General features: G+C 41.6%; 1 protein-coding gene across 6 annotated transcripts in view; it reads left to right on the forward strand.

The window, feature by feature from the left end:
• Nucleotides 1-14,135, forward strand: part of NCOA6 (nuclear receptor coactivator 6) — a 72,976-nt gene that overhangs the window by 8,910 nt on the left and 49,931 nt on the right. For 4 of the 6 annotated variants that reach the window (XM_073309857.1, XM_073309860.1, XM_073309862.1 and 1 more), the window contains exons 2-4: nucleotides 273-390; nucleotides 9,754-9,908; nucleotides 10,908-11,186. In XM_073309857.1, coding sequence (XP_073165958.1) covers nucleotides 10,952-11,186 — 235 coding nt within the window. In that variant the 5' untranslated portion in view covers nucleotides 273-390; nucleotides 9,754-9,908; nucleotides 10,908-10,951. Of the gene's footprint in view, nucleotides 1-272; nucleotides 391-4,651; nucleotides 4,840-9,753; nucleotides 9,909-10,907; nucleotides 11,187-14,135 lie in introns of those variants that run through there. The other 2 variants (XM_073309859.1, XM_073309858.1) reach the window with 2 other exon arrangements.

The following is a 14,135-nucleotide window of genomic DNA, read 5'->3' on the forward strand; positions in this document are numbered from 1 at the left end:
TCCTAGAGAATATCCTGAAATTGTCACAATTACTGAGTTTCAATTTTTATGAATTATACCATTTATATTCTAATATCAGCACAATAATTATGTTCCTACCATCTACAAAATATTTTGTATTATAAATACAAGTGGTAAGCAGTTTTGGTTTTTGCAGTAAAATATTTCAGTGTTTTATTATTTTAAAAAAGTTTTTTCACTAAAAACACTGGCTATTTTGGAATAGATTTGTATCATATAGACTACTTCTTTTGTTTTGTGTTTTCTTTCAGGGTTTTCGCTTGAGCACTGCTGGAGGATACTATTGTTTAAAAATACTTAGTAGTCTGGGGTTAACAAAGAGCTGCATAAATGGCATAAATTAAGGAAGTCTCTGGGGGGATCATCTTGGTAAGTAAAAGCGTATGTGTGGCTTTTTGAGGTCTTCTGTTTTCCATTCTTAAAAAAAAACAAAAAACCTTTTTTCAACTCGATGGTCCTTGGTCACAGTGACTTCATTTTTGAAGTGGAGGTCAGGAATCTGTTCTCTCTGGAGCTGGTTTTTCAGTCTGCCACATGGGGTTACAAGTGATCAACATGAAGTATACGCAAAAAGAAAAGGAGTACTTGTGGCAGCTTAGAGACTAACCAATTTATTTGAGCATGAGCTTTCGTGAGCTACAGCTCACTTCATCGGATGCATACCGTGGAAACTGCAACCGTTGCATCCGATGAAGTGAGCTGTAGCTCACGAAAGCTTATGCTCAAATAAATTGGTTAGTCTCTAAGGTGCCACAAGTACTCCTTTTCTTTTTGCGAATACAGACTAACACGGCTGTTACTCTGAAACATGAAGTATGTACCTGTACACCCTCCTTTCAGTGAGAGGGACTGTGCTGCTTGCATGATGTTCCCAGTCCCTATTGCCATGGGGAGCAAAGGTTAGAGCTCAGTAAGTGACAGTTTGTATACATTTCTGAAACGAAACACTCATTAACATTTTTTCCTAAAGTGAAATCTAGTATATACTTGAGTTTTTCTTTTCAGAAATTTTTATGCATTATAACATTGGTTCCTCTTTGCCTCTGCTTTTTGTGCATGCAGTATTAATACAGAGCAGACTGCAGTTTACTTCTTTAAAGTTTTTACAGGATTTGTGCCAAAAGTGATGCAATATGGCGAAAGTTTTAATAGATTAGGTGTGTTATAACTGTGGTGCTCTTAGATGCCTGGAATAAAGCCATACAATGTGGTCATGGACAGTCAGTTGTCTAAGTGTGGTGATGGTGTTGTGTTTTGTAGACTTGATTAGGTAGTGAGGGTGGGGCTCAGGAAGGAACTTGGGCATTACAACACTGAGTATCACAGCAGGCAACTTTTACAACCTTTAGGTGTCTAGAGTATCACAGGAATAACAGTGCAATCCACAAACTCTGAGTTAGGCACCCTATGCAGTGAAAGAGGAGAGAGAGACATTTTAGAATGCAATCCAAAAAGGTCAGTATACAGGGTGGTGAGCTGCCTAAGCTAGCCAGTGGGAGGTACTGACAGTGGGGTGTGTGCTAACCCCCCTCCCTCTCTCAGAGATAGGCAACTCTCTGCTGTCCGGCTTCCATGCTTATCTCTCTTTAGCAATCCACAAGTGGGAACCCCTCTCCTAGAATCAGGCAGCTTAGGGGCCTAAGTAGTTTCTTAGCAGGAGTGAGTTAGGCGCCTGCCTCAATCCACAGAAAACCTCCAGAAGAGGAGGAGGTTGTGGTACCCACTTTCTAACTTTTTAGGCCAGTGGCTAGAGCACCCACCTGGGATATCTGAGACCCAGGATCAAGTCTCTCCTCCCTGCTGGGGGAGAAAATTGAACAGGGGTCTCCTACCCCTCAGGAGAGTGCTCTAACCACTGAGCTGTGAGATATTCTGATGAGGGGCTCCCTCAGTCTCTCCTGTTGGAGCTGTTCCACTGTGGATAAATAATGAAAGAGTGATTGGAGAACAAGGAGTGGACCCTGCGTCTCCTATCTCCCATGTGGGTGCCCTAATCACTGGACTGCAGCCTCTGGTCCAGTAACTGTTTACACATGTATCCTCAGTGGAACAGTCATTTTCTTTCTCTTTCTAACAAGACTGTGTTAATGCAAACCAGGTAGTTAATGCAAACCTTTTAGTTTGTGTGAGCAGTGTCCACATGTGGCAGTTAGTGCACAACCCGTTGGTGCCCTCTGCAAATCACACCCCATAGTCCGCACTATGGTACAGTGTAGATGTAGTCTTAGATTATAACCCAAATGTAAAGAAAAGCTCAAAACGCCCATTCAGCATGATTTTTCCTTTTCAAGTGAAACAATGCCTGTGATCCTTTCAGATTTAGGAAACTATATTATATTAGCACCTGTGAGGTGTTGTCTGCCGTGCTTCTAATTTTAACTAGGGCTTTCGATTAATTGCAGTTAACTCCTGCGATTAACTAAAAAAAATTAATTGCGATTAATTGTAGTTTTAATCACACTGTTAAAGGATAGTATACCAAATGAAATTTATTAGATATTTTGGATGTATTTCTACATTTTCAAATATATTGATTTCAGTTACAACACAGAATACAAAGTGTACACTGCTCACTCTATTATTTTTTATTATAAATATTTGCACTGTAAAATGATAAACAAAAGAAACAGTATATTTCAATTCACCTCATACAAGTACTGTAGTGCAACCTCTTTATCATGAAAGTTGAACTTACAAATGTCAATTTTTGTGTTACATAACTAAGGTCAAAACCAAAACAATGCAAAACTTCGGAGCCTACAAGTCCACTCAGTCCTACTCCTTGTTCAGCCAATGGCTCAGACAGACAAGTTTGTTTACATTTATGGGAGATAATGCTGCCCACTTCTTATTTACAGTGTCACCAGAAAGTGAGAACAGGCATTCATATGGGACTTTTGAAGCCAGCATTGCAAGGTATTTACGTGCCAGATATGCTAAACGTTCATATGTCCCTTCATACTTCAGCCACCATTCCAGAGGATATGCTTCCATGCTGATGACACTCAAATGTGTTAATTACTTTTGTGACTGAACTCCTTGGGGGAGAATTATAGGTCTCTGGCTGTGTTTTACCTGCATTCTGCCATTGATTTTATGTTATAGTAGTCTCGGATGATGACTCACTAGATGTTGTTCGCTTTAAGAACACTTTCGCTGCAGATTTGACAAAACGCAAAGAAGGCACCAATGTGAGATTTCTAAAGATAGGTACAGCACTCGACCCAAGGTTTAAGAATATGAAGTGCCTTCCAAAATTTGAGGGAGGAGGTGCGCAGCCTGTTTTCAGAAGTCTTAAAAGAGCAATACTCCAATGCGGAAACTACAAAATCCAAACCACCAAAAACGAAAATCAACCTTCTGCTTGTGGCATCTGGCTCAGATGATGAAAATGAACATGCATCGGTCTGCACTGCTTTGGATTGTTATCAAGCAGAACCTGTCATCCGCATGGACGCATGTTCTCTGGGATGGTGGTTGAAACATGAAGGAACATATGAATCTTTAGCGCATCTGGCATGTAAATATCTTGCGACGATGGCTACAGCAGGGCCATGCGAATGCCTCTTCTCACTTTTAGGTGACATTGTGAACAAGAAGCAGGCAATAACATCATCTCCTGCAAATGTAAACAAACTTGTTTGTCTGAGCGATTGGCTGAACAAGAAATAGGACTGAGTGACTTGTAGGCTCTAAAGTTTTGCATTGTTTTATTTTTGAATATAGTAATTTTTTGTACATAATTCTACATTTGTAAGTTCAATTTTCATGATAAATTGCACTACAGTACTTAGGTGAATTGAAAAATACTATTTTTGTTTTTTACAGTGCAAATATTTGTAATCAGAAATAAATATAAAGTGAGCGCTGTATACTTTGTATTCTGTGTTGTAATTTAAATCAACATAATTGAAAATGTAGAAAACATCCAAAAATATTTAAATAAATGACATTCTATTAATGTTTAACAGTGCATTTAATCTTTTTAATCACACAGTTAATTGTGATTAATTTTTTTAATCGCTTGGCATCCCTAATTTTCACAAATCCTGTCAAATCTGGGTATGTTAAGATCAGGATGATGTATTGCAATTTGAGCTGCAGCATTCTTCTGAAGATTCTAATATCACAATTTAAAAGGGCCATGGGTTTGTTTGACCCACAGTCTGTGAAGGATTGCTGCTTCAGATATAATGGGAGAGACTGAAAGAGAAATCACAGGATTAAACAGCTATTTAGAATGGAATGAGTTCTGTATGTTGTGGAACATTGATTGAACTCCACCACACTTTGCTTGCTGCATCATTGTAATTACCTCCAACGCCTCTTCCTGTTTGCCTATTGAAAGAGATTTGCAAAGAAGGAATATTGGGTTTTGCCTTTATTTTATTTATTTAATTCTTCATGAGTACTAAGAAGGCCTGAAAGTTGTTTTGGGGAGGAAAAAAAAAAAGCTTTAGAAATACATGCAATATCGTGTCTGACCAATAATAAATGGTAAATTTTCAGAATGGAGAGGGGTAACCAGTGGTGAGCTGGAGCCGGTTCGCGCGAACCAGTGGTTAAATTTTGAAGCAGTTTTGGAACTGGTTGTTAACCTGCTTCCCTGCAGGGGCCGCTGAGGCTTTGATGGGCTCTGGCTGGGAAGTGATGTAATTCCTCCTCCGGCTGCCAGGGGTGCTGGCATGTGGGCTGCCGCCTGGCCCTGGGCACGAGCCCTGTTGCTGCTGCTGCTCCCCTGGCCCTGGGGCTCCTGCTGCTGCCTGGTGGGTCCCCGGCTGCTCTGCTGGGCCTGGGCTGTGTCCTGCTGCTCTCCCTGTGAGTACCCACCACTCTGCCCGCAGCCAGTCCCTGCCTCCAGCCACCCCCGCACCCCTTGCCCTGTCTCCAGGCACCCCCTGCCTGCAGCCAGCCCCTGTCTCCAGCCGCCCCTGCCCACAGCCTGCCCCTGTCTCCAGCCACCCCTGCAGCCCCTGCCCGCAGCCAGCCCCACACCCTCCTGTCTCCAGCCAGCTCTACACCCCCTGCCCTGCCCGCAGCCAGCCCTGCACCCCCTGCCTCCAGCTAACTCTGCACCCCCTTTCCTGCCCACAGCCAGCCCTGCCCCACACCCCTGTCTGCAGCTGGCCCCATGTCCACTGGTGCCCTGCAGTTCCCAGGACAGTAACCCTGCACACCTGCTTCAATGAGGGGGGCAGGGAGCAGCTGGGACCCACACATGTGCATATCCTAGGGTGACCAGACAGCAGGAGATGAAGTTATTGCCTGCTTCTTGTTCACAATGTCACCTAAAAGTGAGAAGAGGCATTCGCATGGCCCTGCTGTAGCCGTCGTCGCAAGATATTTACCAGTGAAAAATCAGGACAGAGGGTGGGGGGGTAATAGGAGCCTATATAAGAAAAAGACCCCAAAATCGGGATTGTCCCTATAAAATCGGGACATCTGGTCACCCTAGCACACCCCCAGGGAGTGGCGGGGACCCACACATGTGAAACGGAGCTCATTTCTAGTTCAGGCCCATCTTTTTAAAAAAAGTACTTTAGGCAGGGTTAACATACATCCGTATTTTCCCGGACAAGTCAGGCTTTTTGGTTCTTAAATCGCTTAAATTTTTAAATTTTAAAAATTCCTCCTGGGAAAATATGGAAGTATGGTAACCCTATTGGTACAAAAAATACATACTGGGGCACATCCCTTAAATCAGAACTTTTTATTGGGAACCGGTTGTTAAGATTTTGGCAGCTCATCACTGGGGGTAACTAGTGGTGTTCCCCAAGGGTCAGTCCTAGGATCAATCCTATTCAACTTATCCATAAATGATCTGGAGAAAGGGGTAAACAGTGAGGTGGCAAAGTTTGCAGATGATACTAAACTGCTCAAGATAGCTAAGACCAAAGCAGATTGTGAAGAACTTCAAAAAGATCTCACAAAACTAAGTGATTGGGCAACAAAATGGCAAATGAATTTTAGTGTGAATAAATGTAAAGTAATGCACATTGGAAAAAATAACCTGAACTACACATACAATATGAGGGGCTAATTTGGCAACAACTAATCAGGAAACAGATCTTGGAGTCATCGTGGATAGTTCTCTGAATACATCCACGCAGTGTGCAGCGGCAGTCAAAAAAGCAAACAGGATTTTAGGAATCATTAAAAAAGGGATAGAGAATAAGGTGGAGAATATCTTATTGCCCTTATATAAATCCATGGTACGCCCACATCTTGAATATTGCTTACAGATGTGCTCTCCTCATCTCAAAAAAGATATACTGGCATAAGAAAAGGTTCAGAGAAGGGCAACTAAAATGATTAGGGGTTTGGAACGGGTTCTATATGAGGAGAGATTAAAGAGGCTCGGACTTTTCATCTTGGAAAAGAGGAGACTAAGGGGGGATATGATAGAGGTATATAAAATCATGAGTGGTGTGGAGAAAGTGAAAAAGGAAAAGTTATTTACTTGTTCCCATTATATAAGAACAAAGGGCCACCAAATGAAATTAATGGGCAGCAGTTTTAAAACAAATAAAAGTTCTTCACACAGCAGAGTCAACCTGTGGAACTCCTTATGTGAGGAGGTTGTGAAGGCTAGGACTATAACAGGGTTTAAAAGAGAACTAGATAAATTCATGGAGGTTAAGTCCATTAATGGCTATTAGCCAGGATGGGTAGGGAATGGTGTCCCTAGCCTCTGTTTGTCAGAGGGTGGAGATGGATGGCAGGAGAAAGATCACTTGATCATTACCTGTTAGGTTCACTCCATCTGGGGCACCTGGCATTGGCCACTGTCGGCAGACAGGATACTGGGCTGGATGGACCTTTGATCTGACCCAGTATGGCAGTTTTTATGTTCTTATTACTTTCCTGCTGAAGGTGCAGAGAAGGATAGTGGGGCTTTCTCAAGTCTTAATTTAAGGCAGGTGTATTGAATTCTAGAGATCTTTTCCCCCAGAAGTTTATTCAGGCATTTAGTCAGTTTAATAAGTGTAAACAAAACAAAAATACACAATAAAACAAAAACCACAGTTTTAAACAGTAACTAAAAATCTCTTAATTGTTCCAGGTTTTGTTTCCTCACTCCTTTTAATATGTGCGTTGTCATGCTACTGGACCTTGGCATTTGATTGTCTCTAGTGTCTTCCAGGAGGAATATAAACAAGACCTGCATATGTGTGCATATTGTATCACACACACAACTATATTGAAATAACATTAAGGTTGCATAGTTAAGAAATGGTAGGCCTATAGTTGCCTGTGCATTCTTAATTCAGTTCTCTTGTGAGTATGCATTATAATAAAGTCTTTAATTACATGATCGCATGCTATTTTGCGCAGGCCCCCTCCCTCATTCAGTACATAGGATGGGCCCGCCCTGGGGATGAATCAAGGTTCTATAGGGAAAGAGGATGTTGTCTTTAGGCCTCCTGCTTTGTTTGCTGCAGAAGCTGAAAGATGTGTAGCGAATTAAGTAGGGGACTGCAGGAAGCATAGGCGCTGACTTCTGCTCCTGCTGGCGGGTGCTCAACTCCCATCAGCCCCTGGCCCTGCGCCCACTCCACCCCATCCACGAGGCCCCGCCCCCTCCCACTTCTGCCCTGCCCCTAGTCCAACACCTTCCTCAAATCCCTGTCCTGGCCCCGCCTCTTTCCCCTCTCCTCCCCTGAGCACACCACGTTCCTGATCCTCCTCCTCCCTCCCAGCATGCCGCCAAACAGCTGTTTGGCAGCAGCTAGGCAGGAAGCACTGAGAGGTAGGCAGAGGAGTAGGGACGTGGTGCGGTCAGGGTGAGTGGGGGGAGCTTGGCTGCCAGTGGGTGCAGAATACCCACTAATTTTTCGCTGTGGGTGCTCCAGCCCCGGAGCACCCATGGAGTTGGTGCCTATGGCAGGAAGAGAAAGAATGGTCTCATGGTTCTGGCAGTTAAATGCTGCCTTAGAGAACTGGATTCTATTCCTGCCTCTACCAGAGTTCCTACGTAAGTCAGTTAAACCAGATTTTTCACAAGTGGGCACTGCATGTGTATTCCTCATTTTCTGAGTGCCTGACTTGCACACTCAGCTGCAACTGAAGTCAATGGAAGCTGTTCTTTGGCAATATATAATGCTGAGTATTCCGAAAAATCGGATCCTAATTGAGCGCTCAAAATTAGTTGACATTATGACATTAATCGCTCTGTGCCTCAGTTCCTTATCTGTAAAATGGTAATATGCTAACTCACTTCACAAGGGTGTTGTGAAAATAAATTCATTAGTGTTTGTGAAGCATTCTGATACTGTAGTGATGAGCACCATGGAAAAGCCCATGAGGAGATCATCATTCTGTTTTCAGAACAAGGTTTCACTGAACACCATCAATCCTGTGCCTTGAATGAGGCAGAGGTCCTATAGTAAAATTAGTATGCAATTATGTAATTAACGACTGTATCTTAATGTATCCACACACGGGGCGTGAACTAAGGTACAGTCTTAATTCTGGCATTCCTAACTTCTGAGTGCTGGACTTTACAGCCTTAATAGTTTGTTGGCATACTTTTTGGGTGTATTTTAAATATATACATAATATATATACAACAGAAGTCTAAGCTCATCTTATTTTTTTAAAAAAGCTCTTCCAGATGGTGGTGGGTTTTTCTTTTCCTTTTAAGAAAGGGGTCAACTCATTTCTCCCGCCCCCCCGTTTCGCAAATGACCTTTAAGCTCTGCCCTGTAGTTTTCATGCAGACTAAGAGACTGGACTGCTACCAAAAACTGATGTATATCCTGACGTGAAGTCAGCAGTTCTGAGCTATAAAGGTTTTGATAGGAGCTTCTGAATATCGTATTAACCTTGAAACGGTGTGTTCCTTACAATCCTGTCTATGTTAGGAAATTTCATCTGTTGCTAACAATGACTTTCAGGAATTGGGTCCTCTTAACTGGTCAAAGCACATTAGAAGAGTGTGATTTGTCAAGTGCTGTAATGTGCTGTGTGATAACTGCTCCATGTAGAACTTGCTGGTGTGTTCTAGGTACCTTTTAGTTTGCACCAGCACGGTCTACCCAGGACAGTCAGAGCTTAGCATATTAAAGCAATTTACGAATCACACCCTTCTAATGCCCTTTACCTTGCCATTTAGACAAGCTCTTACATTACAGTTGTGACCTAACTGTATCCTAGTAGGGTTTATTGCTGGAGCTACAAATTGCATAAAATAAAAATATCAGGAACATTAAACAAGAATTAGTAGAATGTCAGCCACGCAAAACCAAGTGGAAAGAACCAAGCATTAAGGACCCAAATAGATTCTAGGTCTGTCAGGAATCCGAAGATCTTTGTCAAATCCAAATATGTGTATTGCAGTTTGTAAAGAAGGATGGTTCAAGTCTCATCTGTTCATAGATCAGCATAGCTAGCCAAAGGGTAAGCTTTGTTGGGTAAGATGGTGATTGTGGACTTCCATTCGCTATGACTTTTGTTATGACTCCTGGGTAAAGGAGTACCTATTGCATTTTCAAACCCTGGAATTGCCTTTGGCTTGGTTAAAAACTTGCCATTTCATTCTATCTCCATATAAAAATATTGGAGAACTAACTAACTATTTAAGGAATGTTTTTAAATTTTACAATTTCCTGGCAGTGTCTAACCACAAGCATTTTGTCTGCAAAGTAGTGCTTTGGGATCAATACCAGGTGCTCTCCCTTTTCTGGTACTGGGATGAGAGTGTAATTGATTTTTAACTGGTTACCTTTACAGGTCAACTTGAGTACTTCTTATAGTCAAGTTCTGAAGAATTCTGTGAACCAACTCCCTTGAGTTTTCTCTGGCAGACCAACAATCCTGATATTACGATGGCTACGATTTTCAAGATCAGCTTGTTTGTCTTGCAGCCCCTGATATTGGGTCGCCTGGTGAGTTGTTTATTTTCTTGTTGGCAGCCTCTGTGTGCTTTCCATGGTGGCAATGGAAAAGTTGGCTCCTTTATTCTGTCTGTATTCTTGTAACTTTAGCAGCCAGGGTTTCAAAGAGTTCTGTAGCCTTCTCTGATTTGGCATCTATTGTTTTCATTTTTATAATTAGTCTTCTCCAAGGTGCCCTGAACTGCTCAAAATATCTGTTGACAAGGCCACCTTGACACTCACACCTAACTCTCTTGCAATGGTTGCCTCTAAATTTGAATCCGTATTGGTTTTCTTTATCAAACTGGCTGGTCCCCCTCTAGTAATGCTTTAGGAAAATCTTACTACAGGTATTAGCTATAATAGAAGTTTTTGAGGGCCAATATCAATATAAAATTATAAAGCATACTGTTAGTGCTACATATATAGCTGCATAAAATTAAGAAAAGTTACATCAGAGTGCAAGGACCATTCTATCTGTCTACCATAACTCTTCCTGCCTGATTCATGTCTCCTCTTTAACGCTTTAAATATTTGTGGCTAGAGAGAGAAGGGAAAAAAATTGGAAGCATGCTGCCTTAGTTTTACTGCTGCTACCTGTATCCTACCATCTGTTGCTCAAAATGGTGTGTGTGGAGTTGTGGTAGTGGTGAAGACACTATGGTGGAGTAGCAATGATATCTCCAGCTGTAGTGGAGGCCATTGGTGGTCTTCTGAGCAGCTTCAGGGTTGCTGCCCTTCTCCCTCTCTTCCAGTTCTGCTTTCTTTTGAAGAGACCAGGAGGGTGAAAGAATATCTTTTATTGGACCAACAGACAGTTACTGTTGTACCACAGTATCTTAGAATAATCTGCACTGGGATCACATGTAAGAAATGTAACACAATAGCACTTTACTGTCCTTGTTCCCCTAGAAAATAATTTCTAGTGCTCAGATTATGTATCATGGTTTTGGTTTAGTTGCCCAGTTGTACCTATTTTACAATGCATTATTATTATTATTTCCTTCAAAGCATCTCCTTAACGTCTGACTGGCTTGCATTGCTGGAAAATAGCCATGGTTTTGGATGATCTACCTAACTTAAAAGAAACCTACACTTCCTTGCTCTCCTCAACTATGGAAGACTTAGAGGTGGATTTTGACTCCAGACTGGAAGAAGATGACCTGAAACAGGATGGTACTTGTGAAGGTTCCACCATCTTTGTCGCTTTTAAAGGAAATATAGATGACAGAGACTTTAAACAGAAACTGGATATCATATTGAAGAATGTACCTGGTCTCTTACACATGGGTAATCCATTTTCTTGTCACTTTTCAACTTCTGTTTCCTTTTCTCTCTCTCACACATGCACATCCTATTCTAAATTAAGGTACTCTAGACCAGTGGTTCCCAAACTAGGGGCGCCGCTTGTTCAGGGAAAGCCCCAGGCGGGCCGGGCTGGTTTGTTTACTTGCCGCATCTGCAGGTTCAGCTGATCGCAGGTCCCACTGGCCGCTGTTCGCCGCTCCAGGCCAATGGGGGCTGCCGGAAGGGCGGCCAGCACATTTCTCGGCCTGTGCCGCTTCCCCACAGCCCCCATTGGCTGAGAACGGCAAATCGTGGCCAGCGGGAGCCGCGATAGCCCGAACCTGTGGACGTGGCAGGTAAACAACCGGCCCGGCCCGCCAGGGGCTTTCCTTGAACAAGCGGCCCCCCCTAGTTTGGGAACCACTGCTCTAGACTGTAATAAATTATTGTGATTATTTTTTTTGTAAAAGTTTACAGTGCTTTTTCCTCTGGACAGCATAGAGTGAAAACGTGTTCTGAAATTCTTTAGCTGCTTAATATCATTATGATTGTATTATTAGTTCAGCATTTTTCCTCCCACTTATTGAATTCCCCTATCCTACTGTCAACTTTTTAACTCTCTTTTCACCAAAAGTTACATACATCTTTGTTTTATAGTATTTTGGCCCATGTCCTGTCTGCACCCATAGATTTTCTGAGATACCTTGGAATTGTGTATGCAGCTGAAAACGTCCTACAGCTTCCCTTTAATGTGGCTATTAATACCAGCAAAGAGGTCCATAATATGTGCTGGTTTTCCCCAGGATCTTCACTATTTTTGTCAGTCATTTCTTATAGTCTTATAAAATAGTTTTTATTGCATACTTTTTGTAGATACCAGGCTTACTATGACTTTTTAAGGTTCTTTCCAGCTATTAGAGAACTTTAGTTCTCTAGAATAAAGATCTGTGTAAGGAATTTTACTCTTTTTTGGGTTTGTCTAAACAAAGTTTTACCAGTTGTACCACATATAATTAAATTAAGCTATAAACGAAATTTAAGTTTTTTAATGGTATGAACCCCTGTGTGGATGTTCTTATTCCAATATAAGTGGATTTTTTGGTTTAGCTTAAACCTCTTCCCAAGCAACATAAGATAAACTGAATAAGGAGGCTATACCTATATAAGTATAGCAGTTTAAAATGACACCTTTTTTTACACCAGTATAATTTCCCCATGAAGACATGCTTTATTGTAAGAGGCTCTTTCTCCTTAATGCATTTCCCCTATGGAATATTTTTGTGCTACACCCCTTTGGATTCTCTGGGAGGTAGACTCTCAGAAATCTGTCTCAGATTCTGTGGAAGATTCTTTTTCTCGCTCCACATGTTTGAATTAAGATTCGACCCCTCTATTCCATCTAGTCAATTTTGTGTGTTTGAATATTGGCCCATTTACGCTATCGGTCAGAGTTTTAAATATTTCCTGCATTATCCTGGACCTCTTTCCGCAGTGTAGGGTCATTAGTAATTATAATGTAATTGATCTACCAATTCTAGAGTGCTCCCCCAAAAAATCCTTTTCACCTCGCGTTAATCTCCTCCTTCTGTACCTTAGTCAGGAACTGATCCATCAGTTTCAGTGGGAATTGGTGTTCTACCAATAAAATAAAAACCAGCAGGATCTTATTAAAGGGGAAAAGGCAAAATGCCACATTTATTGTGAATACAGAAAGAATTCTAGTAAGCAGTTAGTTACAGCTATAACATTCCATTCAATTTCATATTTATTCTCACACATACGTTCTGCAAGGTTGTTATCATAGTTACCAGCCTTAGAGTTGCTCATGCCAAGCCACTGGCCAAGTGGCCTGGACATGAGGAGGGAGCAGGTCCTTGCCAGCTGCTCATCTGATGCTCCTGGAAGTTGGTTTGCAGAATCAGACCCCAAAGTTCTCACTTTCTAGAGTGCATTTTTATAGGAATTTCTTCCTGTGCCAATCTATGGGAATTGCTTCATCGTGCTGTTGCTCAATCAATCAGCAGATGGCTCATTCCTGACTGCTCTGTGCTGCCAGATGTTATCCTGTTCTTTGGTTCTCCCATTCTTGAGGCTGTTGGGTGGATTCCAGTCTGCCCTCCGGGGGCCCCCTGGTTATTTCCACTTGACGCCTTCTTCAGCCGATGGACACTGGATTCTTAGGCTGGCACCTCCCTGGTCATTCAGTTATTATCCACACCAAGCATCCATCCACATACATCCTCTATCTCTATTTTAATCACAATTGTTAACAAAGCGAGATGAATACAACAAAAGGGTGGGGAGTCTCTGGGTGCTGTTTCTGTTGTTACAGAGTATTGCTTTGAGTCTCTCTCTGTGTGAGTAGTTGTTGTTACAGAGACTTGCTTTGAGAACAGACTCTGTCTTAGAATGTACTAACACAATTAGCAGCTTGCAAGTTTCACACATAGAGGGAGAGAAACAGTACCAAAAACCAGGAGACCTCTTAATTAGTAATACCCTGGAATTTAAACTATGGGGAATCAAACACATTTGTGATTTTAATACAGAACTTCTTTAATATGATCCAACATTGGGAGTCTTTTCATTGCCTTTAAGAACTAGAGTGGATCTGTATTTAATTTGAGCAAATCCCACTCTATTATAGCATATATTATAAACTATGGCAATAGGTGCTTTAGAAGAAGTGAAGGAATTGGTTTTAAAAATGCATGGTTCTGTGTGAAACTAAAACTTTTAAAATTAATGTGAACGAGTGGCAAATTGTTTAAGCTGATTTTTAGAACAAAATAGAGCTCCGAAAGTATAGGGGAAATAAACTGCATCTTTGTGAGACATGTGTAAGAACCTGAGATAAATAGTATTTGAAAAGCAAGAAGGGAAAATGAATCACTAATAACTAGGTATATTAAAACCAGTAATGAGATCTTTTAAATGTTTTTTAGAAGTATA

The sequence above is a fragment of the Lepidochelys kempii genome, chromosome 13 (assembly GCF_965140265.1).
Source record: "Lepidochelys kempii isolate rLepKem1 chromosome 13, rLepKem1.hap2, whole genome shotgun sequence".
NCBI lineage: Eukaryota > Metazoa > Chordata > Testudines > Cheloniidae > Lepidochelys > Lepidochelys kempii.